This window comes from Squalius cephalus (genome assembly GCF_949319135.1).
Source record: "Squalius cephalus genome assembly, chromosome: 9".
In the NCBI taxonomy this organism is placed as follows: Eukaryota; Metazoa; Chordata; class Actinopteri; order Cypriniformes; family Leuciscidae; genus Squalius; species Squalius cephalus.
The window spans coordinates 23,582,657-23,609,782 of NC_137130.1; the positions used below are offsets into that span (position 1 = coordinate 23,582,657).

At 37.4% G+C, this 27,126-nt stretch overlaps 2 protein-coding genes across 12 annotated transcripts; both read right to left on the reverse strand.

The window, feature by feature from the left end:
* Nucleotides 1–473: 473 nt before the first annotated feature.
* Nucleotides 474–6,384, reverse strand: tra2b (transformer 2 beta homolog). 10 transcript variants are annotated; one of them, XM_079882350.1, is made up of 10 exons: nt 6,271–6,328; nt 6,141–6,194; nt 5,103–5,362; nt 4,616–4,761; nt 2,362–2,530; nt 2,069–2,257; nt 1,602–1,717; nt 1,284–1,394; nt 962–1,038; nt 474–815 (listed from the first exon to the last, which is right to left on the reverse strand). In XM_079882350.1, the coding sequence occupies exons 5-10, from the start codon at nt 2,392–2,394 to the stop codon at nt 805–807; spliced, it is 537 nt and encodes a 178-aa protein (XP_079738476.1). In that variant the 5' UTR covers nt 2,395–2,530; nt 4,616–4,761; nt 5,103–5,362; nt 6,141–6,194; nt 6,271–6,328; the 3' UTR covers nt 474–804. The 10 variants fall into 10 exon arrangements, with proteins under 10 accessions (XP_079738476.1, XP_079738477.1, XP_079738482.1 ...); XM_079882351.1 differs by lacking the exon at nt 5,103–5,362 and having other exon boundaries at nt 1,275–1,394; nt 2,350–2,530; nt 6,271–6,384; XM_079882356.1 differs by lacking the exon at nt 5,103–5,362 and having other exon boundaries at nt 6,271–6,345.
* A 1,666-nt stretch (nt 6,385–8,050) lies between these two features.
* On the reverse strand, nt 8,051–22,034 carry tspearb (thrombospondin-type laminin G domain and EAR repeats b). Of its 2 annotated transcripts, none has more exons than XM_079881679.1 (13): nt 21,929–22,034; nt 20,471–20,653; nt 18,029–18,249; nt 17,677–17,903; nt 17,438–17,528; nt 17,188–17,344; nt 14,847–14,978; nt 14,261–14,493; nt 12,590–12,779; nt 11,820–12,052; nt 11,030–11,208; nt 10,831–10,932; nt 8,051–8,696 (listed from the first exon to the last, which is right to left on the reverse strand). In XM_079881679.1, exons 2-13 carry the CDS (start codon nt 20,550–20,552, stop codon nt 8,543–8,545), a joined length of 2,001 nt encoding a protein of 666 aa, XP_079737805.1. In that variant the 5' UTR covers nt 20,553–20,653; nt 21,929–22,034; the 3' UTR covers nt 8,051–8,542. The 2 variants fall into 2 exon arrangements, with proteins under 2 accessions (XP_079737805.1, XP_079737804.1); XM_079881678.1 differs by having other exon boundaries at nt 10,831–10,959.
* Between the last annotated feature and the right edge of the window lie 5,092 nt (nt 22,035–27,126).

Sequence of the window (27,126 nt, forward strand, 5' to 3'; positions counted from 1 at the left end):
ATTCAAATCCCTCCAACAGCCAGGTGCGGTAAAGGAAGGGAATCCCAGATTGGTAAGCTAATGCAGACACCCACACCGTGTCCAAATTAATGCTAAATCCATAAGTACTCAAAACTAATTTTTTTACACATGCTGGAGAAGTATTTCAGTTGATACTATTATTAACAATATATTCTCTGAGGTAACTAGACTTAAATTGGAACAGTGCTCTTTCAGGCACTGGTGTTCTAGCGTTCCTATTCAATAAACCTATTCATTTCTCAACAGTTTAAGGCAAACGCCTCAAGAGAATATTTGTATGCATTACATAAATATGCTGTCCATAACTCCGCAATGAAATCACCTCCCTTTTCTGATTCTGAACTCCAAGACAATGGCTTGTAGCTTTTCTCAAGAATTTAAATCCAATCCTTTAGGTATAAAATCATACATATTTCATGTTTTGAGTGATTCAAGCATAAACTCACACCAGGTGGGAGGTATAAAGCATTTTATTGCAAGACCACCGCTAATCTTAAAATGCATAAAAACAAGGAGGTGTGAGCCGGACACTATCATATTATAAAATAAACAAATTCTGCATCAGATCAGAAATGAAAGAAAATAACAACACTGCAAAAATATTCATCCAACTATTGAAACGTCCAGACCGGTCAAAGACACATGAAACCTTTAGGCAAGAAATCGAAGGGATTGAGTTTAAAGTACATCCAAACTCATGCCACCAGAAATAAACATCTACGTCATCAACAATGTCACTGTCATCATAGTCTTCAGGAAGGGTGAAAAGAGTTGAACTTCACTTCAGTAATGACCTGTAAAAAAAAATATAAAGGATTTGTTTGCCTTCACATGCGTTTACACTGCTTTGAGATTAAACACTCTCAAAACATAAAGCCAGGTAGACAATACAAAGGACTTTCATTCAGGTTTATTGTGGTTGGCTTTGTGCAGTACTTACGAGGAGAGTAGGAACGAGAGCGTGATCGTGACCTGTATGGTCCTCCTCGGCTGTAGTATGGAGAAGGGGATCTTCTCCTGTGAACAGAAAGCTGGGATTTAATGAAAACACCAGCATTTACAGCTCATAACAAAGAGGTGACATTCAAACTGTAGCATACTGAACCATTTATAGTAGCAGAACAAGTGACAATATCAGCCAGGTAAGCACATATCTGAGCTACTGGGCCAGCAGAGAGGAAATCTCAGTGTTGTACCATGAAGAATGGTCGATACAAACACATCACACAGATAGCTGAAGAGTAGGGGATCACCTGTATGACCTGTTGTTGTTGTTGTTGTTGTAGTAGTCACGGTCATCGTAACGATCATATCCACGCTCGTAGCCTCGGTCATAGGAATCCCGACGACGACTTACACTCGGGCCTCCGCCACTGCACATGAGGGAAAAAGTTATTTGGGCTCAACATTGATTAAATCTTCATGAGAGAGAGAGAGATCAATTGATATTCACAATGATCAGTGTAATCTAGAACAGTAGTGCAAAACTCAGTTCCAGGGGAGTTTTGCACCCCTGATCAACAACATTCAGATGAATCATTTGACAAGAGTGAGAATCACAGAACTGAAATCAGACTCACTATGTTGGTCTGCCCATATATATTCCAGGAGTAGGTGTGTGAGGCCTCTTTGTAATCGAGTAGTCGACTCGAATTCTGCGGCCGTCTAGTTCCATACCATTTGCACGCTCTTTAGCCTAGAACCAAAACAGACCAGAATAACCCATACTGAGCATTCAATATTCCTTCTGCTTAAGGCCATTAATCCCAGGTGTCTGTATTGCTGGCCATAAAATAGCTGGAGCAAACAGTACATTCTGTACAGTACTTCAATCAAATAAACTGCATAATGCAACTACTGACAAACCACAGTATTGTCAAATATGCAGCATACTAGAATCAATACACAGGAAATTACAAATAACTTAACCTTCGGAATTAAACAATTTGGAAAAACCTGCATAAACTTGTCAATTTGCAATTTCAGTAAACAAAACAGCCTTTCATTTGAAGTAAATCCATACAATCCATTCAACTGGAGAATTCACCTCTTTTGAATCTTCTCTGTTCTCAAAGTAGACGAAAGCAAACCCCCTGGAGCGCCGAGACTGCTGGTCATACACGATGGAGACATCACTCAGAGGGCCGTACTTGGAGAAGACCTCCCTCAGGTCTCGCTCTGTGGTGTACAGGCTCAGCCCAAACACTCCCAGGCAGCAGTTTGGGTCTGGGTTAGCCTAAAGGTAAATAAAACAATACAGATTAGAAGACAGCAGTACAAAAAACCTCATGCAAAAAATTTGAAGAAATTGGCACGTATGGAACTGACTCTTTGTCTCACCCGGTCACCAACATGTCGCCTACGGTTGGACATGGGAGAGTGACTGTGACTACTGCGGCGGCGTTGGTATTCGCTGCTGTATGAACGGCTGCGTGAACGTCTACGGCGAGAATGGGAGCGTGAACGGGAACGACTGTAATGTCTGCGAGAGCTCCGATGGGAACGAGACCTGTGTAAGGATGGAGTTGAGTGAAAAAGAGCAACAGACATGCAATCTATCAAGTTACCAACTGATAAGTCCTGTCTTAAACTCCTTAGACAGACCACAACCTCCAGCTTCAATTTCATTATATATCAAGTTGCTACCAACACGTCAAATGATCAACTGTAGAGTGCATAAAATCAGTCCAGGGTGAGAGAATTTTTTTTTTTTAAATCTGGCCCAAATATCATTTCAACTTGTAACTGGAAAGCAGCAGGTGTGACAGTGTACTGTGAATTCCAGTTGCAGATGAGTCACATGGCCATTTCAACAGTTTTAAATGACATGCAATTTTGGAAACAATACTGCATCCTCATCACAAAAAACTTTGGCAAACAAATCCATTAACATTAATGTAAAATAAACAATTGCTTTTAAGAATTATTTTTAACCCTCTGGTGCTCCTCATTCACGAGTCACACTCGTAATCCTTCCAGTCAAAAGTGGCCATTTTTCAGTAAAATAATATATTTTTGTTCAATAATGTGTTTTTATTTAATATTTTGATGGAATTGTATGGTATCAAGCATGGATGGGCATTTTGTCAATTTTTCATTTGCGAGCACTGATTGGTCTCAAAAAAACAACAACTTGCGAGTTGTGGGCGGGGTATAATATTTTAATTAAATCACTGTTATGAAAATTAATGTTGACATAAGAATATGACATTAACATTATGTCTATTAAAATATGAAAATAAAATATGACTAGAAAAATAACACTACTACATTATCAATAATGCATCTGTTTTCGAAAAAGAAACATCTAAAAGAAATGAGTGAATGAACACCCATTCTATGACATATCCTATGAGATTAATCAGATATCCTTACATACACAAAGAGCGCAACATTACAACTAGCATCAGCAAAAAAGGACAAAATGCAAGTGAACTTAAATGAAGTTACATGCTACTAGCCAGAATCTGTTACTCCTGTTGTGGATGTGCTCATCCAGTGAAACGCGCTGAAACACGGGCATCTATAGCCAGCAGCCATATCACCCTGTAGCCCAAGACTGGTTGCCCACTGAAGCTAAGCAGGGCTGAGCCTGGTTAGTATCTGGATGGGAGACCTCCTGGGAAAACCAGGTTGCTGCTGGAAGATGTGTTAGAGTGTGGGGTGCTCACCCTGTGGTCTGTGTGGGTCCTAATGCCCCAGTGTAGTGACGGGGACACTATACTGTCAAAGAGCACCGTCCTTCGGATGAGACGTTAAACCGATGTCCTGACTCTCTGTGGCCACAAAATAAATCCCAAATTTGGCCAGTGGCCCCTGTCCATCATGGCCTCCTAATCAACCCTATATACTGATTGGCTTCATCACTCTGTCTGCTCTCCACCAGTAAGCTGGTGTGTGGTGGGCGTTCTGGCGCAATATGGCTGCCGTCGCATCATCCAGGTGGATGCTGCACATTGGTGGTGGTTGAGGTATATATATATAAATATATATATATTTTCACAGTGATCATCCTTTTCAAGACTGATATTCGCTGTCATATCCAAGTACTCGTGCACATCCCTTAATAACAAGTAATATTTATAAAATTGTGGAAACAAATGGATCATAATTATTGTAACATTTATTGATCATTTTTTTAGCTGATTTATAGATTGTACCCACAAAAAAAAAATCTGCATTTTAGTTTTTTTTCACATTAATTTCTATGCTAGCCATTTTTGACTTGTGAGGAGTAAAAGTGACTATAAAGGGGGGCAAAAATTCACTAGAAAAAAAATCTGAAGTAAAAAAAAAAAAAAAAAAACATTCTAATTTAAGTAATAGAAAAGATTGTGTCAAAAGTGACTGAAGCGCAGCAGAGGGCTAATAATTAATTCCATAATTTGTATACAGTACTAACCCTTTTTTATGTTATTAAGATTATGGCATTTTTCCTTTTCATTCATGTGAATTACTTGTTACTTATGTTAATGCTTTTTTTATTGTAAAACACTGCTTACCTTGTATGATAGATTCATACAAATAATAAAGTTTGCTCTCTCTTGACCTACCAATAGAAAACAGAATACCTCAAAAGACAAGAAATACTCACCGAGTCTTGGACCTGGAGCGTGAACGAGACTTTGAGCGAGTGTGGTGGGACCCCTCTTTTGACTGAGCAGGGGAGCGATCCGGTGAGTGACTGGCCGACTTAGCAGATCCTCTAGGACTTGCGCTCCTAGAGGCCGAACGGGACTCCTAAACCAACCACATCCAAATCACGTTAAGAGCCAGAGAACATGGCCATACTAAGAATGTTAAACTAATAATTGTGTATATATATAGAAATGAGTTTGAGACCAATCTAGACTAGGATAATATGCAGCGATGATGGCCTTTTCATCGCAGGCATATGAACTAGTGTAAAAGCAATTTACTTTAATACACTTACAATATAAGAATTTGTAGTTTGACATGTAATGCATCAAATTATGTATGAAAATAACTAGTTGTAAATCTCTCATGCTACAGGACAATAGTTATTACTGCAATACAAAATGAACAGAATATTTATGCATGCACGCATGGGACAAACATACTAAGAGTTACTTAGCGCTGCGATCTTATCCCAGATAACTTCTGATCTTAACTTCATTACACATCTTTTCTTCTTTCTTCAGTTTCAATTTCATTTCTGACTTCATTCCTCTTCCCCCATTTCTCTCACTGCCCATAAATGCTATATGGGAACTTCTTTTGCTCCGCAATATTAGCATGCACTGAAAATTCAGCTTCAAATTATTCGCATTAACAACTTGACATTTGACTTCGTCCAGATTTCTCTTCTTCCAACCTTAACCTTAACAAAAAAGAAAAGGATGAAGAATGTGTAAACACTGGACATTACAACCAAGAATCCTATTGATATATTAGTGTGGGAAAAACATTATAGATGAACCAACAGAAATGTAAAGTGAGCTTTAATTTCCATTATGACAAACAATTAGATTCTTTCAGATGCATCCTGAGCCTTATTCATGCAAAAACAAATGTACATATTTGCATTTCTTGTAATGTTACAAGAACATTTACAATTACAATATACATTTCTAGCTTACTGTTCAATAAAAATGCATGTGATTTTGAATCTAACTTGCATTTTTTTTTTTGCTTTAAGGCTCAGGATGACCTTCTATCATGTATTAGCATAAAAATATTACTCATACAAGTTATATCTGTTTAATTAAACATGCAATGAGAAAACAACACTTAGTAAGGACTGTAAAACATTTGGCTTACTAGAGAAAAGCGAGCACTGAAAAGCAGATAAATGCATTTCTAGTATGAAAGCACGTTGTCTGTCTGCTAGCACTGAAGGTGGCTAACGTTAACTGGATACTTGGATTTCGGTACAAATCCTTGTTACGTGTAGCTACGCCATTTTACAGAGTTATTTTTAGAAATGTTAAGGAGTAAAGGCGTTTGAGTCATTGCATTTGTACATAATCGGCTTTCAAATAAAATTAAAAAAATGAATGAAGCCTGTCTGGCTGGCTAACATACAATATGGAGGCCATTTCTAGAAGAAACATGGCGCGTGCAAAAAGAGAAAACGGTACGTTAAAAACACTACATACCCGCTTCACGAATTCCTTCTCGGCGTCACTCATTGTGGTTTAATATATATTATCCTGCAATTGTAACACTATATGAGAAATTGCAGATAACAATACAAATAAAGCGCCCAAACACACACAAAAATCGGACCTCTGTTAATGAACGCCTGTCTCGGTCGTAGAGGCTTTATTTAGAAACTAGCGTTTCCACTCCCAACCAACATCCGCAAGAGGGCGTCAAAAATACTACTCACAGATAAATGCTATTTTGGCAAAGCATGTACACTATTTATACGTTTATAGTAGACGTACACAAACAAACATTTATAAATTAATTTTGATCACATAGAAATTTAATGCTAAGGTTAACCAAAACACGGAGTGGCTGTTTTTCTTATAGAAAGATTCTTTACTACTCAGTAAGCAAAGAGCTGATTGGTCGATAAATAGTGGCTGTTATCTTGTGCAAGACAGCAATTGGACGGCGCTGATAGTGATTCTTCCCAAGTTCACTACACTCGAAAATATGAATGGGAGATACTGCCGCATAGCAGAGTTTAAATTGTATTTCCGCGATTTTCTTCACTTGACTTTGTTTTGAGATGAGATACCCTGAACAATTAAACACTTATTTATTTTCTCGTATTTAAATGCCAGTTTTGTTGCATTTGTATTGTTTCGTTTGAAGCCAACAGAGCACAAGTAGCTACATTTGACAAGTAGAAGTGCGCGTATAGATAATACAAATAATGCCTTGTAATATGATTTCCACCGGATAATAGGGATGATGAGAATAATGTATAATTTCTTCTCTGCAACTCTTAACCTTCTAACCCTGCCTGAAGAACGCAATACACAAAATGTATTTAGCACACACAGATTATGAAAACTGTACTGATTATATAACCACAGATTAAGAAACCCCTACTGAGCAAATAAAGAAAGAAAGAAAGAAAAGAAAGAAAGAAAAACTATATGGCAAATTCAGGTAAACTGGACAACTTTTTGCAGTTAATCTCAAAAGTGACCCAATTGACCTGAATTCACTGTTTTTCACCGTCCAGTTTTGTCATACCACAGAAGTTCCAGTAGATGGCGCCTATACGATACAAAATTGCATTTTTCAAAAGCGGTGCTCACTGCAGAGCCAAATGACGTCCAGCTCCCTTCTCTGGACGTCACGGGTGGAGCTTTACATTGTGCAGCAGGGTAAGGTTAGGGTTAGCTCCACCCATTACGCCCAGATTATATTCAGAGAGGGGGAGCTGCATGTCATGCTCCACCCATTAGGCCTGCAGTGAGAGGCCTCTCCATTTTTGTGTAATTCATTGTAATGAGTGGCATAGGTCATTTATGTCATCCCCTTAACATTATTGTAGATTTAAACATCTTCCAAAGACTTTCCACTCATAAATATCCAATAACACAATAAATAAACACATGTGGTCTATAAACTATACCAACAACACATCAATATTGTAGCACAAGACAAATCATTTTGATTTGACAATCATTTCGCCCTTCAGCCTTTGCTTCCAAGACAAGATGAATATGGCCTGCAGTTCATTACAAACTCAAAATACGAAAAACGTACTAAAATTAAAAAAAAAAAAAGTTTAATTCAACCAAAATGACGCTGTTCTGGAACATCAGTAAATGACTAATAATCACTAGTCACTAATATATCAATATAATAGCTTAAATGGCACAGCTGGTTTATAATTATGACAGAGAATCAAAACAAAACAGATAACACATTGTCCATAAGATGGCCAACAACACAATTAAGTTCTAAAATAAGTTATAGTTGTAATATAAAAAGAAAATAGTCTGTGTATTTTTCATTATTATTTATCTATTATAAATATTATGAAGATTTTATTTATTAATTGCATATACTTGAACATACTTCCATTTCATGTAAAGGCCTTCTAATAAAACAGTGTAAATCAGTAGCTTACAAACAGTACAGTACAGTTAAATAGTGTCTTTGATGGCAGATAAAAGCTATTTTTCCAGTCGTTCATAAATTGTGGTAGTAGAATAGTTAGCTGCCTTCATGTGCAGAGTAATGATGCATAACCAAAGGACATAATGACATTTTAATCAACAAAGCATGTTGATGAAGTGTGTGCAAGTAAGTGCAGGTTTGGGTCTTCAGAAATGTGTTATTTTGCATGTTGGGAGCGTCTTGTTGTGCTGTTGTCGTTCAGGAGGTCAGTGGACTGATTTGAGTGTTAGTGTGGAGGTTCATCCTTCAGCGGGTTTCAAGACATGAAGTGGATTTCGATTTTGGATTCAAGTTTTGTATCTCATTTTAGGGGTTCATTTGTTTTCCAGTTAATGATCTGAGTTATCGTTTTGGTTAACTAGTCTCCCTCCCAGCAGATCTGTCCCATATACAGTCCATATGTCCAGTGTCACTATATGGTCCTTAATTTAAGGACTTTAGAGAGAGCAGCTCTAGCACTGGAGTAGATGAGGTAGGAGCCATCGGTTGTGTTAAAAAATTCCCAGTCTCTGCAACCATTGGTGCGGAGTCTGTGCACAGGGACAAAGCCCTCATAACCCTGCCACCTGCAAAATACACATTTATGAAGATATTAAAACATTTGCAAGAATGCATTGCATTGTCAGATCATCAGTTTACTCTTACGACGATTCTTTTTTTCATATAATATTGCAGGATTTACTACTTATACTAGTATCTTCTCCTCTCTGATGATGTGTCTACTGGCACAAAGGCGAGACAACTTGTCACTCACGTGACATCACAGCAGTACCAAACCACAACCATCCAATCAATTCCCGTTGGACAAAATCAAGCCCCGCCCAAAAAAAATTCTTGTTCGATAACCCATTTCACTTTACGTTAGATTCACACGGGTCGTCGGCGTCAATGTTTGACGGAGGGCGTGTCTGAAGCTGGGTGCATAGTGACAACAGCCAATCACATTACATTCCGGTGTTGCATGAACGAAATTGGCAAGCATCTACGCTAGGGTATTTGCATAAGGCGATCTGATTGGCTGACGCCTGCATTGGCGATTGAAAAGTTGAAAATTTGTCAACTTCTGCTGCAAGCATCGCAAGTGACGCGACGCAATGGAACCCACAATTCAGTTCGGCAATGCATAACGTTACCCATTCAAAGTAAATGAGAAGCATTAACGCCTGATGTACTGTGATGTCATGTGCGATCGAACAAGCCTTTTGATATGTGCCACAATAGGAAAGAAAAGACTATAGCAACTTCCCCAGTTTTTGCTCACCCTCAAAAAGGGACAATTTTAACATGCTATAAAAAAATGATCTGTGGGGTATTTTGAGCTAAAACTTCACATACACATACTTGTAAAAAGGGGCATTATATCGCCCCTTTAAAGCTACAGTGTGTAATTTAAGGCACACAAGTGGTAACAAACAGAATTGCAATCGGGCTGTTTGGTGCAGGACTATCTGTTTAGGAAACCTTTGCCTTTGCATCTTTAACCATGTCTGACAGAAAGACATTTACATTAGTTTATTCTCTGTAGAATCATCCAAATCAACCAAACATGATATAAGAGGTTGTTTCTTTTGACCATTTTTTATAATGAAACTTTAGTACAAATTAAAGACTTTGAGAATGACATTTTGAAATAATATATGGCATATTTTAATGTCTTTTAAGAAATGTCTATGACTCCTGTCATCTTAATGGACCTGCAGATCTCTTTTTGTGTTCCGTTGTGAATTGGAAGTAGATCAAGATGTTAGGTCTGGCAACTCACCATAGACACGGCTCAATCCGAGGGGCGGGATAAACGGCTGTCTTTCAAATTCCCTCTGCTCGCAATAGGACAGCGCTTCAACCAACCAGAGCGTTTTCCCAACAGCGGAGCTAACGTTAGTTGATAGATTCAACTTTTGAATCTGGCCTGCAAAACTACGAACACATCTTCCTTTTTTAAGAATGACTTAAGTGCCGTTCTTTGCTCTTTTCTCAAAGAAAAACTTAACTCCAAGTCCTCCAGAGTCACGGCCAAAGCCGATTCGAAAGACTGTTCTCCAGCAGCAGCAACTCTTCTTTGTTTTCAAGTAGCAGGGAACCGTCGTCATTATGTTAAGCCCGCCCCGCCTACTCTCTACACGATGTTATTGGCCTGACCCAATTTAGGTTTTTACAGCTCCGAAAGTCAATGGAGAGTTGCTAGACTACCCTGGCTGCAAAATACATTTTTGCTGCCGCTAGGGTGCGTCTCGATTTCTAGGCTAAATTGGAAGTGAAAATGACATGAAAGTTGTAATTTTTCTCAGCTTCATTTTATCTCTTCCCTTTTTAAGACAACAACAAAACCTATTTTCTTTGCACTAAGTGTTAGATTCTGCTATTTATACTACGCGCAAATAGTGGGAGATACTATTTGCACCTCAGTGTATTTCAGTATACTGTACAATAAAACAGTATGCAATTATAACAACATATTCAGTGTATATGATTATATTTATTAAAAACACACTAACCCTTACTAAAATGAAAAAGTCGACGACACCCATCTTACTCTCCACATCAATGATTATCAGCGGGATGTCTTTTGTAATTTTGACTGGCTCGATCAGACAACGATGGACGGAGTAACTGTAAATAGCCTTTGCCAACAAGGCGGGCTATTTGCACTTGGTGTAAATGGACACTGTTATTTTAGTGTATACTGGATGAGAGCTGTACCTGTATATAACACTGTTAAGAGAGTATGAGGTTCCATCATAGGAGTTGGCGACCACCAGGAACTTGTCATCTCCCACAGTAAAATACTCCCAGTCCAAAGCACTGAAAGATCCAGACAACAAAGTGTCCCTTAAATAAAAATGTGACAGCTAGAAAGTAAGAGTTTTTTTTTTCTTATGAAGGCTAGTTCACAATTCACCTGTTCGTTTCAATATCCTGAAACTTGATGAAGGTCTGAGATGCCATGCTGAGCTCATAGATGGTGGAGTTGATGGAGTACTGAATCTTGCCTTCTTCCGTTAGCATCTGACTGTTGGCAACAGCCAGGAACACCCTGTTTTCAATCTGGAACATCTCCCAGTCTATTGCCCCAAATGTCTGAAAGGACAATGAGAGAATTAAATGACAAACCCCAGAATTCTTTCACATACACATACACTATACACTATCATTCAAAAGTTTGGGGACAATAAGATTAAAAAAGTAATGAGTCTCTTACGCTCTCCAAGGCTGCATTTATTTGATCAAAAACTTAGTAAAAACAGTAATATAATGTGAAATATTATTGTAATTTAAATGAACCTTTTTCTATTTTAATCTGTTATATACTCTCTGAAAATGTAATTAATTTATGTGATGGCAAAGCTGATTTTTTAGCATCATTACTCCAGTCTTCAGTGTCACATGATCATTCAGAAATCATTCTAATATGCTGATTTGCTGCTCAAGATGTATATATATATATATATATATATATATATATATATGTTAATATTATAAATGTTTAAAACAGTTGAGCTGCTTAAAATTTAATAAAAAAGAGACTTCTTTCAAAAACATTAAAAATCTTACCGACCCCAAACTTTTGAACGTAAGCGTATGTCAATCAGGAAAAGGTTTGTGAATGTGGACAGTATGTGCCCTTTTTAAAAAAAAAATTGTGATCATGATCATGATGAGAGAATATACAATAACATAATTTCACTCACTGTAATGGACTGATAAGACTGAAACATCCCTCCCAGCCAGATATAGATTGTAGAATCAATGACTGTTGATCTTCCATTGAAAGTATTTGCGACTACGAGGAAGTAATATGGGCCGATGGTGAAAAACTCCCAATCATAAGCACCAGCGGTCGGGATTGTCTGATTGACCTCAAAAAACTGGGTAACTGGGTTCCACTTGTAGATTACACTGTCAATATTATGGTTTCTCTCCCCTTTGGACAAAAAAACAAAACAAAAAAACATATATATAAAAAAATATCAGTCATATAGCCCATTGTAACACAGATATCCACATGGACTGGCATGGCTCAGTTTGGATGTATTCCAACAGATGCAGGTGTATAGATGGGGCCTGTATGGTTATAAAGTGCTATGAAAGGTTACTTTTATGCTTGTGTTTCCGCTTTGATCAATGCCAGAGGCACACGTAAGAACTTCACACGAACGGATGAACACACACTCATAAGCAAATAGAAATTAAATGCAGAATCAAAGTGAACCACAAACAAGGAGACCTTTTAGCCTTAAAAAGATCTCCTTGGTGGTCTTTTTATTCAGATTGTGTGCCTCAAAGACCACAGATTTGTATGAGATTTGTATGGAATTCAATTTTAACCTTCTTTTAGAAATGGTATAAATGAACTTCCTCCCGTTATTGTTCAACAGACAAAAGCTGTGGAGTTACACAGGACAACAACAGTGCCACATGAGATGACAGACATGCATTGAGCTGTTCTGATAAACATTACCTTGCCTGTGATTGGCCACGGCGAGGAAAGTTTCATCTTGAATGTTGAAAGCCTCCCAGTCACGTGCGCTGTGTGTGTTCAGAGTCTGATAGTGAATGAATTTCAGCTTCCTTGAGCTCCATTTATATATGACCGACTGCTCCTGGTCCCCTGCATCCTTACTTCTGCAGTTAGCAACAACCAGGAACTTCTGTTACAGGAAAATGGTGGTAAGAAATCATAACGGTAGCTTCAGTTAGTTAAAGGGTACTGTGATGAAAAACAAAATTAAATTGTAATGAGTTTTGCACTTCATAATTTTCGGTAGTTTCTGCATCTTCACAAGCCTTTAATTATCCAGGCTGGATTTCAAAGACAGAGGAAAAGGGCTGTGCTGATGGGAGTATTTTAATGAATTGCCTCTACCTCAAAACTTCAGTTTAATGGTGCATTGATTTATCTTTTAATAACTGGTCACTGGTGCAATTACAAAGGCTTCCTCCCTCTATCTCACTTTAAATTTAATATGAATCATATTATCTTAGACTTTCAAGAAGAAAACATATGGTTAATTGCACTGCAGGTATGAACAGAGTCCCATACGGCTTTTCCAACTCTTGACTGTAATTATGCAGTACGTTACGGTGAAGAGAAGCAGGAGGTGTCTGCTGTAAAGCATCAGACAAAATTAATTTCTGTTATTATGCACATGTGATTTACAACATTAAAACTTGAGAGCCAGGTCTCCATCCCTTCTCCCACTTCAAAACCACATCAAAAATCACTCTAATGTGTAAAGAACAGATGGGGATGCACCCCATTCAGACGTTCAGTACACCGCTCCATTTTTTGATAGTGCTAGCAGCTGTTCCAATTGACAGCTCAATCAATATCACAGGTTTTCAGTTAGTTCCAGTCCTCAAACGTTATATATCAGTCCAACAGCACTAACTGTTTGTATCACTCCTCTTGTGTATGTTTGTTTCAGATATACTGTCAGACTGTGTATTAGTGTTGGGGATTTTTCACAATTTCTTTCATTTTAATGAGTGAATCATTTACTAAACCAATTAAAACACACAATGAGTCATTGAATCATTCACTTAACCGACTCGTGTAAAAACACTTATTCATCCAGAACACTACTATGTTGTTTGAGGACGGTTGATTGTGCTGTGAATTCATTTGGGACTGTTTTTGTTGGCGGAGCAAAAATAGACAAAGTAACCTGTCCAGCAATATTTTTTTCTAAAATGCAAGTTACTCAATATTTGCTTATTTGACTGTTGTATAAAAGCAATAACCCAGCTAAAAGGGAACATTCTCAGAATGCTCTGGCAAGGTTCTTTCAAAGTTATGAACAAATATTCTTCCAGTAACGTTAATAGAATGTTCATTCAAATTGATCTGCTATTTAATAATGTTCTCAAAAAACCTTTTTGTCTAATTATTTAAATGTTACTACTTGTTTCAGAATGTTCAGAGAACATGAAAATTCAAAGGAAACATTCCTATAATGTTTGAAGAATGATACAATGGAATGTTCCCTTAAACGTTAGTTTTTATAACCAAAAACATTTACTAACACAACTAACATTACATAACTAAATGGGAATGTTAGCTAAAAGTTCTTAGAACATATTTGTGTTAGCTGGGATCACATTCTGTTGGTAGCATAAAGTCCACACACACCTTTTTGCCCACTGTGAAGTATTGCCATGCTTGTGCATCGTACGTGCTGATGTTTTGATATCGTTCAAACTTCCCATCTGTCCATTTGTATATTCCTGAACCGAGGTTGGAATCACGGTTGGCGGTCGCAATGAAAAGCCCTACAGAAGGGATGTGGAAAACTTCGATGTCAAATGTCTCAGAACTGGTGAATAAATCCTGGTGATCCTCCACGTAATCCAGCTTCTCTTTCACTGCAGAGATGCAATGTGATAGTCAGATACCATACAGTGAAAAGTGAAAGTGACATGACTCGGAATTTGTCCTCTGCATTTAACCCATCCAAGTTAGTGCACACACCTTAGGAGTAGTGAGTGGTGAAAACACACACACACACACATTGCAAACCGTGGAGCAGTGGACAGCCATTCACACCGGCACCCGGGGAGTGATTGGGGGTTAGGTGCCTTGCTCAAGGGAACCTCAGTCATTTCCCGTATTGTGAATCGAACCCGCAAATCATAAAGACTGAAAATACCTATTTCAAACTATAAATAGTAGCTGTACTGCTACAAACTGCAGTTGCAAATTACTGTTAGAAAATCACCTTGCAGCATAGTGAGCCACACAATGCCATCACAGAGAAACAGTCCTTTCTTCAGTGTGCTGAACCACAGCTGTCCCTCCTCAGAGTGTCCACAGGGAGGACTCACACCCGCAGTCACTCGAACCTCTGCCTCTGTGCAAAATAAACAGAGATGTTCGGTTTAAGAAATTATATCATCTGAATAAATAATGTTGATGACACCTTCCACAGATGGATGGCATAGGGAGCTTAGTTTTCACCATTTATTGCATGTAATTTTTAGAAGAATTAGCCTATCCTTCTTGTTAGTTTTACATTATATGATTGTAATATATAACCTGTAATCAAAATAAAAAATGAAAGGAAAAAAACACATTTTTAAAAAAAAAGTTTTAATATCCAATAAATAATAGGCCTAGTAAGGTGGTTGTTACACTATATGTTCCCTGTGTCTTGTCAGGACTTTTGTTGTACTTCCCGTTTCTAGTGCCATGTATTGTATGTAGTCTTTTGTAGTCTTCCCTGTAGATTAGTCTTATTGTTCCCAGGTGTGTTTTGATAGTTTATTATCCACTGTGTATAGCCCTTGTGTTTCCCTTGTTTTTGTCAGTCAATGTTTGCTGTAAGTTGTAGATGGCTGTTCCCTATGTTTCTTGGTTCTTCATGTTCCTTGGGTTTACTGGTTCTCGCTTATGTTTATGTTTGTTTAATAAAACAGATGATTCTCTAGATCTTCTTTAGATCTGTTTCTCGCCTGTCATCTCTTCAGCTCCCTCGTTTTACTGCCCTTACGAAAAAGAAGTATACTTCAAGTTAATTTTATGAAGTATACTTAAGTAATGTTCAAGTATATTTTTAAGTATACTTTATGTAGCAAGTATACTAATATCAATGTGTAGTTGTAGTAAACTTGTAAATGTACTATTTCAATACTGCTTGGGACTAAATTGGCCCACTTTTAGTATATAAAAGTATACATTTAAGTGTACTATAAGTGTAAGAGTAGTAAACTTTAAGTACACAACTAGGTTTCTCATTTGTAATGCATCTATACTACAAGTGAACTTATAAGTGTAGTAGTTTACTATTTTAATAAAAGTAGTATATTTTTTAGTTTATGAAAGTACACACTGAAGTGTACTCTCAGTAAACTACTAGTTTAGTAGTTTATACTGCAAGTATGCTTGTAAGTTTTCTTTAAGTGAACATAACATTATACTAATAGTTTACTATTTATATATTATTTTTGCACTTGCAGTATACTACTATGTTCAAATGTAGATATTATTTTTTATACTTGAAAGGACCTATACAGTGAAATTTTACGTGCAATTTTAAGAATATTTCTGAGAAGTACATATAGTATATTTTTTAGAAGTATATAAAATGTAGACTGAAAGTATACTTGCTTATTTTTAGTTTACAGTAAAAGAAGTATACTAATAGAACACTTGAATAAACTTCTTTTTCGTATGGGTGTGGTTGAGTAGCTACTGACATGTAGTCTATAGATAGATAGATAGATAGATAGATAGATAGACAGACAGACAGACAGACAGACAGACAGACAGACAGACAGATAGGTAGGTAGGTAGATAGATAGATAGATAGATAGATAGATAGATAGACAGACAGACAGACAGACAGACAGACAGACAGACAGACAGACAGACAGACAGACAGACAGATAGATAGATAGATAGATAGATAGATAGATAGATAGATAGATAGATAGATAGATAGATAGATAGATAGATAGATAGATAGATAGATAGATAGATAGATAGATAGATAGATAGTAGATATTCCATCCTAAATCTATCTGTAGACTACATTACATAAGGGGAAATAAAGCAAACATGGCCTCTCACTGCCCTGTGACATGTCTCTCAACAGGCCCACAGTATGCAGTATAACAGTGATCTCTGCACAACTACACCCTGCTTTCAAACACCAGCACTTCATCTGAGCCAGAGAGAAACTCAAAGCTCAAGGCTGTCAGTCAATGTCAGCGGATCAGTAACAGACCTGTGAGATAGAGTTACTCACATCCCCATACAATCACAGACCTGTGTTTACAGCTAAAACACACCGCATTCCTGTAGGACTTCAAGACAGTACATAGTGGACATTATAAAACAACTATACTACCTGCATCTCTTCAAGATTAGCTTACATTTAGTCGTTAGTCATCTTCAAGCTACTGAGCAAAGACTTGATGAAATATGATAGTGTGTCCGTTCTTACTACATACTCAAAATATGTAATTTTCCATCACCAGCGAAGTATATACTTTTAGTGATTAGAATGCATATTGACATGCAGCCGATGATAGTAGTGTTGATGTTTTTAGCAGTCTCACCATAAGGGTGAAGGGGAAGGTCAGTGGATGATGGTTTGATTGGCAGGTGTAAGAGAGCCTGAGGAACAGAGAGTGCAGACAGCCGGGGCTCAGATGAGGGACATATTCGTGAGGTAGCATCTGAACCAGGTAACAGAACTAGCTGCCGAATCAAACCCTGTCAACAGTGGAATGAACCATTACATTTAGACTTCTAAGTATATTTAAAATCTTACTAAAATAATAAAGAGCACTGAAATGAGATACGTACAGAAAATAAGCCATTCCATCTCCGTCTGCTAGCAATGAAGAATGAGGAACCAGTTGTATCGAGATCATCGGTGAAGGGGCTTTCAAGCACTCTGTTTGAGACCAAACAGAATCATTTATAAGTTTATGCAACTAAATGATATATTTCAACACATAAACACAGATTTCATTGCCATTTTGGATCATATATCATTTAAAATGATACAACCTGACATCTACAGTATTCCCAAAGAGTCTTACAGCTCGAGGGGTCTGCCACAGTCTACAGTGAGAATTGTGTAGTGTCCCGTCACTGCCAAGATCACAGTGTGCCAACGGTTATCATCCAGTCCTACTGCCTTGAAAGTGGTGCGCTTCTTGCGACCATGGCCCTTCTGCAGGAAGTGAAGATTGTTTTGGGAAAGTCGCAGGCCGAGGAGCAGCTCATCTGAATCTCCGTCCAACAGCGTGAAGATGTATTCACTCTTCTGCACATCAAACAGTGATCGCTATCACTATCACTAAAACATATTCTAAAGGAAAAGGCTTCTGAAGAATCTTTGATGTTTTCAAACTCAAGCTATACAATATCTTAATCTTTTTTTGTTCTCACCTCAGGAGTAATTTGTGGGATTTTCAATGTGACAACGATGGAGAACTCGGCAGGAAAGAAGTTACAATTAACGAAGAGCTGAGAAGCAGGGAAGCTGAACAGCTGTGGAGATCCAGAAAACTGGAATCCTCGAGAACCTCTGGACTGGACTATATGTATCCCGTCTTGCGCCGTGACGGTCCCAGGAAGCACCCGAGACAGCAAGTCCAGTTGTAACAGATCTGTAAAAGAAATTCACATAAATTCATCATAAACATGTGCATGTTTTATACTGTTTGCTTTATATGTAAGGAATTATGTACTGTCAGCTGCGATAAAATACCAAATTAATAATTAAATGGGAATTAAATATTGTTTTGAGCTGAAATTATTTAATCATGTGAGAAGATAGATTGTACAGAGAGAGACTACAGGCAATACAACTATACAATTTGAGACAATTATTCTAATATTATATATTTTATTATATTATATCAATTATATCTAGTTGATATTCTAGTATTCTGGAGAGCCACATAATATTGGCTTTATGACAAATGAAGACTTCAGTAATCCTATCCTGATCAGCCCTAAAGTAAAAATTTTAAATAGAAAATCACTAAACGTAACAGATTTTAAGACAAAGCCATGAATATTGTAAAAATGTGACTTTTATGACACTTTGAAGACAGCAAAATTATATGAAACCACTCAATGAAAGAGTCACATAAAAGATAAATGAAGGTAAACCACATTTTGGATAGTTCAAAAGTTTGGGCTCACTAAATTGTTTCAAAGATTTTTTTTAAATAATACTTTTGATCAATTTAATGAATGAATGAATGAGGCATTTATATAGCACTTTCCTTGCTTGCCTTTTTAATGCATCCTTGCTGAATAAAAGTCACAGTAAACAAATGTATAATGTTACAAAAATTTCTATTTCAAATAAATGCTGTTCTTTTGAACTGTTCATTCATCAAAGAATCGTGAACAAAAATGTATCATGTTTCCACAAAAATATTAAGCAGCGCAACTGATTTCAACATTGACAATAATAAGAAATGTTTCTTGAGCAGCAAATCAGCATATTAAAATGATTTCTGAAGGATCATGTGACACTGAAGACTGGAGTAATGATGCTGAAAATCAGCTTTGCACAGGAATATTCATGCAATAGAATAATTTCTTAAAAATTTGTAATATATAGTATTAAATAGTAATTTAATACTATAAATGAAACATTCAAAGGGCAAGTGTTCTTGTTTTGTTTTGACCCACTTCAGTGCATCAAAGAGGGAAATGGTTAGAGTGAAGAACACTTTATGGATCATATTTCAAAGACTTCAGCAAAGCAAAAAACACATTTTGGAGAGCAAACAAAATATCTCACATTCACATATACAGCTGTGTTCTGGTAGACTACACCTGAGATTCAATGGGCCTGTAATGCTTCATAATAAAACGTGTATAAAGGTATATGACTCTCATAACTCTTATTTCTATATGAATTAAAATTCTGCATGATGTTCCGCTTGAAGAATTTTTAGGACAAACAGGATCACAGCTTAAGTCAGTTTGTGCGAAAATCCGTCAAAATCTTTGCCATTTATTATTCTTCAGCATATTCAGTGGGATAAAATAACATCATAATTCTATTTAAATATAAATAGATCTGTTAATAGATCTGCATCAACATGTTAGCAGACTTAGTTTGCCCAGTGGGAAACAATCTATTATAAGCCCCTTTATGTTCTCAAAGAGTTTATTCAAATAAAAGCATGCAAGACAGTGATGAACGGTAGTAAAAATGTCCCATTTTCACAGTGTCACTAACAAGTGAAGACATTTAATTCAAGCAACAGTTGCTACAAACAGTGAGCAAATATACATGGTATGGAATTGCTCCCTAATTATCATTCTATGGTGCATGACGTCTTTCAGATGAAACCACTGTGCAACACCAGAGGTTTTCATAGAATGGTTTACATCAGCACCTGGCAACCACATCTAATCTGTGTCTTCTTATACACCTGATTCCCCTGGAAACTGAGATATTCAGAGCGGCTTTTCCTGACCGATTAAATAAACCAAAAACAGGCTGACAATATAGTAATGTGACAATTACAATTGATTGACATTTGTGTCTGGATTTTTCATTCTTCTGAATGATCACGAACATCTGCCTTTAATTATTTTTCCGAAATGGTTTACTGAACATAAAGCCCATAATCCAATGGCAATTCAGTAGAAAGTCTGCAATAATTACTAAGAATAACATGACTCAGATAGTGTCTTTAACAACTAGGACAAGTTGTGACTGAGACTGGACTTTTTCCCAAATCAAATCTGATTAAAAAAAAAGCTCATTTTAAATGATTCCCACTGATTATTCTTCCATCAAATGCTACTAGAATGTGTCTGTTTATAGCTGCAAATGTGAAATCAGCGAGTAGGTCTGACCTGTGCATGGTCTCCATGGTCCAGACTGGCAGGTGATGATCCAGGAGAGGAGCGCACAGGCCAGCAGCAGCAGCTCCGACATCAGGCTCTCCACTCGCTCAGCTCCATTCACACACGGACAGACTGAAACAAACCCATTCTCAAAGCCCAGAGACCATCCTTACATCCGCACGGCTCACAGAGCTTAAAACACAACAAATCAATGTTGAGGATGAGAAGAGTGTCACTCTTAATTAAACTGGCATCTCATTTCCTCTTGTAGAGGCTGTGGTCCTCTGATGTCCTGTTTTAATCTTAATGAGCGTTGCAATCTTAATATGTGATCAAACAAAATAAAATACAATGCACTTTTCTCACAAAATACATTTTCAAAAATCTCTTGAGAGTCTATCAAAACTTCATAACTGTGAAGAACGTCCTCCTTAAATGGTGTCCGGCTGAGGTCGCTCTGCTTTGCTGTACATGTCAGTGTGCTGTGAAGGGGAGTGTAAACTCCACCTGTGAGTTATGAGCAGGGAGAGGTGTTTTACCCCGCAGACATTTAAATGAGAATAAGTCAGCTGTAGAAAGGAGGGGTTGACGTTAAAGAGAGAGAAAGGTGGGGCGAATGAAGCACACAGGAGAGGGAGGCTTTTTCCAGCTCTTATCTCATGTCTTAAAGGTTCATGAGGAATTCCCCACTGTTGTACATGTGTGTGTCAGGTTGCTCTTGTTCTAAACTGCATGGCTCTTTTCGATCGGTGTGATGAGTGCGATACCCCGAGGACTCTTTGTCAAGGAAATCTCCCTTCAATCAATCGTTTCCTCACCTGCATCTCAACCCATCAACCCATGTCTTGAACAACACCCCATGCGACTGGCTGGAGGGGAAACAACATTTACAAATGTTTAGAAGAAAAAAAAAACTTAACTCTTCTAATTTGACAAATAAAGCTCTGGTCATCGTTAATAATAGTTGATTAATGGTGCAATAGTGCTGGTATAAAGTTCAGCAGCACTGGGACTCTGATGTAATGTTCATATCACACTGTGTGTGAGTAAAAGGGGAGTTGTGTAATTTTGCCTGAAGCAAGACGTGGATATTTTGTTAGTCAGAAAACAAAAACTGTAAAATAACATTAAAATACTCTACTTTACATTATCCTTCATTCATAAGTCTCAGACTACTTAAAATCTACCATCTTTTGATATAAGAGATGTATTAACATGTCAGCAGTATCATAAAAACTCTGACACTGACAAAGAGTTTATCATATTTAATGTAATATATGAAGTTAAACTGTCACAATAACTGCATTGGAACCTTTATTTATTTATTGCCATTATATGGTGATAATTCTTTTGTCAGGAATAATGTGTTATAAAGCTAATGGCTGAATAAGTACTTAGCCTACCTTGCGAGCCCTAAAAAACTATGTTCTACTACATTCGCCATGTTGTCATTATCATGTGACCTACCAGCGTCAGTTGCGTCGCTTCACTGCCGTTCATAAATCCTCTCCCGTGGCCTCATGGGATAGTAAAGTGTCCATCGTATGCACACTTCAGAATCTCGCCGGAGAGTAGGAGAGAAGTATGCGATTTCGGATGCAGCCACTGTCTAAGTGGGACATAATTATCTTAAATGATTCATGTTTAATGTGTCAAATCATTTTTTTCTAAAATATATTCATCCGAGTATATTAAACTAATTAAGTCTTACATGAATTTAATAAAATAATGTTCACCATGCATTTCAACCTTTCAATTAATTCAAACGATTTCATTTTGACAATAAAAACGATTAAAAAAAATTGTACATCAAAGAACTGAGGCAATAATAAGAACATACTCATATTTTGTCTTCAATTTCCTTCATCAAAGCTGCTCCAGCTTATCTGAAAATCTGTCATGGATTCTGAAGGTGTGAAGAAAAAAAAACATAGATTACACTTTAAGGAAACAAGAGGAGATTGGAATGACAAAATATTACATAAAACAAAACTGCAAGATTATATCAAAGACCTTGTCAAATGTTTGGTAGTGTTAAAATTTGACTACGTTTAAAGGAGAATAAAACAGAAACTACAACACGAGGGAAAATGATCTTTCAAGATCGACATTTATCTGTTCTCTCTGCTCAAAATCCTCACTGATTTTGTGCAGCGATGCCAAAGATAATTTCAGTTAAATCCAGCATAATGGATGAAACTCTGCCATGTAAACAGATGTCAAATAGTGTTCAGTCACAGCAGTTAAATCCTAATTTCTTCCTGACAGGAGACTAAAAACATAAGAGACTACAAAAAAAGCAGCAGTATTGAAGCTCATTTCTTATTTTCTATGGAAGTAGCGGCTCTTATACGTTTCTGTTTTTGTTTCATTATCAGCTTGAGGAAGAATCCTGGCGTGTTTGGGCAGGAGAATATCCGATCAGTGCATGAGAGAAATGACAGCTACTGTTTGCATTTGAAGTTCCCTTTGGAGGGAAATAACCTACAACTGTGACATCCACAATATAAACCCATCATTTTATTCTTATTTTACACAGATTGGACTGTTACATTTTTAACTCTATGAGATTCCCATAGGCTACCTGATTAAAATGTGTCATGTGGGAAATGTGATAGAAACCAGTCAACAGTTTTGGCATTGACACACATTCTAAAAACTGTCCTGTATAAAATAAAATAAATGTGTCTCTTTCAAGCAGTCTTAAAAAAAAAAAAAAAAAACTTCCAACCAATGTTCAAGAATACATTTTCAGAACTTTAGATGACGCTCTGACAAGGTTCTCTCAAAGTTAGGAACGAACGTTCTTCCAGTAACGTTAACATAGCGTTCTTTCTGGAATTTAGTTGTAGGCTACTTTTTTATTTGTATTATTATTATTTTTTTATGTTATGCTTTTACAGCGTTTATGCAAAGAAAAATATATGGGGGAGGACTTGTGACAAGCTAACAAAAAATATGTTGCCATCAAGTTATAAAACGGTATTTGTTATCTGAAAATGTTACCACTGGTTGCAAAATAATAAAATGGAATGTTCCTAAAAAATGGAAGTTTAAAACGTTCAGAGAACATTCAAGCATAACATGATGGGAACTTTAGTTAAATATAGTTAGTTACAAGTCCTCAACCATACATTTTTCTTTGCAGTGACAAAACTATTAAAAGCAAACATCTGTGTTTATTGTTCAGCCTGAGGGCTGTGTGAGGTCAGGTGGCTGTGATATTTCACTCTAATACATTGTAAAGGGGCAGCTAATAGTTGGGCGGCAACATTGACACTTGCAGTAAGCCTGTAATCAGGAAGGGAAGCAGCCCCAGTCATTACTGAGGGACATGCTCCTCATAGCTCTCTGCCTCAATCACTGCATCTCACCTACTCATTAACCCTCCAACTGACCACCTGACCTCAGGAGCTCCACACGCAACTACCCGAGCCTGACCCCACTACATGATGATGGCATGAGACACGGCAGATCTAATGACAGCAGAGAAACATTTATATTCATATGCATGATATTCTACCAGTACAGACAGACAGAGATAGATAGATAGATAGATAGATAGATAGATAGATAGATAGATAGATAGATAGATAGATAGATAGATAGATAGATAGATAGATAGATAGATAGATAGATAGATAGATAGATAGATTGCGTGTTGGAAACAAAACTCCTATTACCATTTCTGAATTTCATCTCCAGAGGCTTCCTCAGCACTTGTATACAAACAGTAAGGATGGCATCGTGATATATCAGTCTACTAATACTCTAATGACAGTTAGTTAACATGAGGCTGCAAAGTTACTTATAGTTCTTTAAAACATCTTTTCAATGTGATAGTATGCACAACATGAACATGAACTAAACTTTTTTATATTGTAAAATTATAGGAAGATTAAAGTAGATGTTGTTCGCAGGCAGATGTGGTTCAATAATCCACAAAAAGTCCAGGCTTACAGTGATTTCAGAACAGCTAAGGGGCACAAAGCCGAGCAGGGTCTAACAAAAGTTGGAAGTTGGATTTTTTTAACAGTGAGAGATACTGTAGATGTTAGGCATTGCAATTATGTGCACAGTTATTTAACTATTTAAAACGAGAACACATGACATTAGACTTTACAAACGTTTAGTCACTTCTAGTTTAATTCTTCAAATACATTTTTTATTTTATTTTTTTGGCACAAGGTGTGTCCTTTGTCTATAACATACATATTCACATATAGTGTTCAGTATACAGATGGAGGGGAAATGTATCACATCTCTGTCAGTGGCTTCATTGTGTGATCAGTTCTTTTGTTATTCTGAGCTTAAGTGTCATCTGATCCAAAGAGCCATGAACAGTCACAAACTATCAGCCCTATAGCCCAAAGCCTTAGGAGAGATAAAGATGGGTAAGTAGCGCAAATAGTTTTACCATTTATTGCACTTTGTTACTCTTTTAGTTATTTACCTATAGTGGCTAATGAATCAAAAGTCTTACACCTTCACACAAAATAGCTTACTTTGGCACTGAAAAATATGGTGGATAATGTAACATCAATATAATTGTAATCACCAAAGAGCCAAACAGCAATACAAGAACCCTCTACAATATAACAAAGGTGATGTGAAATGTTCTCATGTGCCTTGTTACCAAACTCAACACAGACTCACGCAAGCATGAATGAGACTGAGAGCCCTGTAGCCTAAGACTGGTTGCACACTGAAGCTAAGCAGGGTTGAGCCTGGTCAGTACCTGGATGGGAGACCTCCTGGGAAAAAGTCATCATTTCAGCACTTCCGGTTCCAATGTCAATGGGTTTTTTGAACTGGCTTTTGGTTAAATGCCTGAAATCAGGTCTGCGTTTGACACAAGCTAAAGATGTTCTCATGTTTTATTCTACGACATCAGTAATACCTTCTTGTGATTTTATTAAAGCTTTTACTTGGTGTTTGCTATAGTGTCAAAAGGCTAAATGGTAAGTGACATTAAACATCATCACACTGAACAGGTAAACTACTTTACTCACTAGTCCGCTTTCACAGCCTTGTTGTGTTTATGATCGCACTCTTGCAAACTATTCTAACTCAAACTTTCAAGCAAAATGTTCCTTAAATAAAGACTGAAAGAGTTAATGGAAGATTGGTGTTGGTTGGTTGAAGTCATGCGACCGCATTGTAGTTTGTTTATAGCCTACGTTTAGCTTTTGGCTTCTGCCGAATGTATTTAGGCTTCAAAATTCATAAAAGTTGTGATCATTTGTGAAGATTATCAGGATGAAAAAAAACAACGTGTAAGCATCAGAGCTTATTTTCTGCAATAATCCAAAAGCCTATTGGATTTTTGTTGAAGGAACCAGAGTGATGCTAACTTCAGGGTCGAATCATACCATATTCTCTACTTCTACGCAAGTCAAAGATCCAAATCCATTCAGACACCAACCTACGTCAGGACATTTCAAAGCCTCTACATACCCATAGCATGGACTGCAGTTATACCATAGATGCTATCTGCCACTCCAGTGCCCAGGCTCTGAATCTAGAGGCTGAGACCATCTGATAACTCCTCCAGCTCTCTGTGTCAGAGCCAACAGGGCAGATAATGCGCTCCACTCAGGAAACACTTTATCAGACTCACCGTTTCCCTGATCCCACAGCTCTTCACATCGCAAGGGCCCCTCAGCGCATTGAAGCCAAAGAGTTACAGTAGCAGATAACCACCAGCAGCTCCGTGATGCTCTATCAAAGCCCTGAGGTGTTTTGGGCAGAACATGAAGCACATGGGGGACATGATTGGCTGGTATAATCGCTGGAATGATACATGTGTATAATGAAGTGTTGCATAATGCTGAATGAGGTCTGAGACTGCATAGACACCAATGAAAGCTGCTTTTCCACTGTCAGGCCGAACGGTTCTAAGAATGGTAAGGAACGGTTCCAGTTATATTTCCACTTGAGCCTGGTACGGCATGGCACGGCACATGAATGCTGCATCCCAATTCAGAGGCTGCATCCTTCGAAGATTGCGTCACCGCAGAACAACGAAGGTCCCAATTCGAAGGTTCCTTCAAATGCGGCCTCCAAAAGCATCCTTCATTTCCCTTGAAATTAAGGATACAACAGATGGATCCTTCGCTGCCTTGTCTATCCCAGTATTCATTGCGCATCACAGATGACATTTCAAAGAATGGGGGATTTCGTTCACTGTTCGCGCGTTCGTTTGACTACAATAGTGGCCAATCGCTCTTCTGTTTTACAGCAGCGGCTAATCGCGTGACTGCAGCGGGTCAACAATGCAAGGATTCTGCATCTCTATGGCTGCATCTGAAATCGCATTCTTCCCTACTATACATTTGCAAAAGGGGCATTCATGTCACTTTTTAAATATTAAAATAGAAAAATGTTATTTAAAATTGTAATAATACAGTATATTTTTTTTAAATCTGTTGTGCCTTGCTGAGCATAAAAGACTTCTTTTGAAAGAAATTCAAAAATATTAAATCATCTTACCAACAACAGAAGGGAGTGAACTTTAGTGTAATGTGTTTCTAAAATCATTATTAATATATAATGTTATTAAAAATATCATTTTTGTAATCATAGACGTGTCCCTGCTTATTTGTTTTCTACATATATGTAGCAAATAAGAGCCAGTGATACTTTTACCGACTGCACCGTTAAAT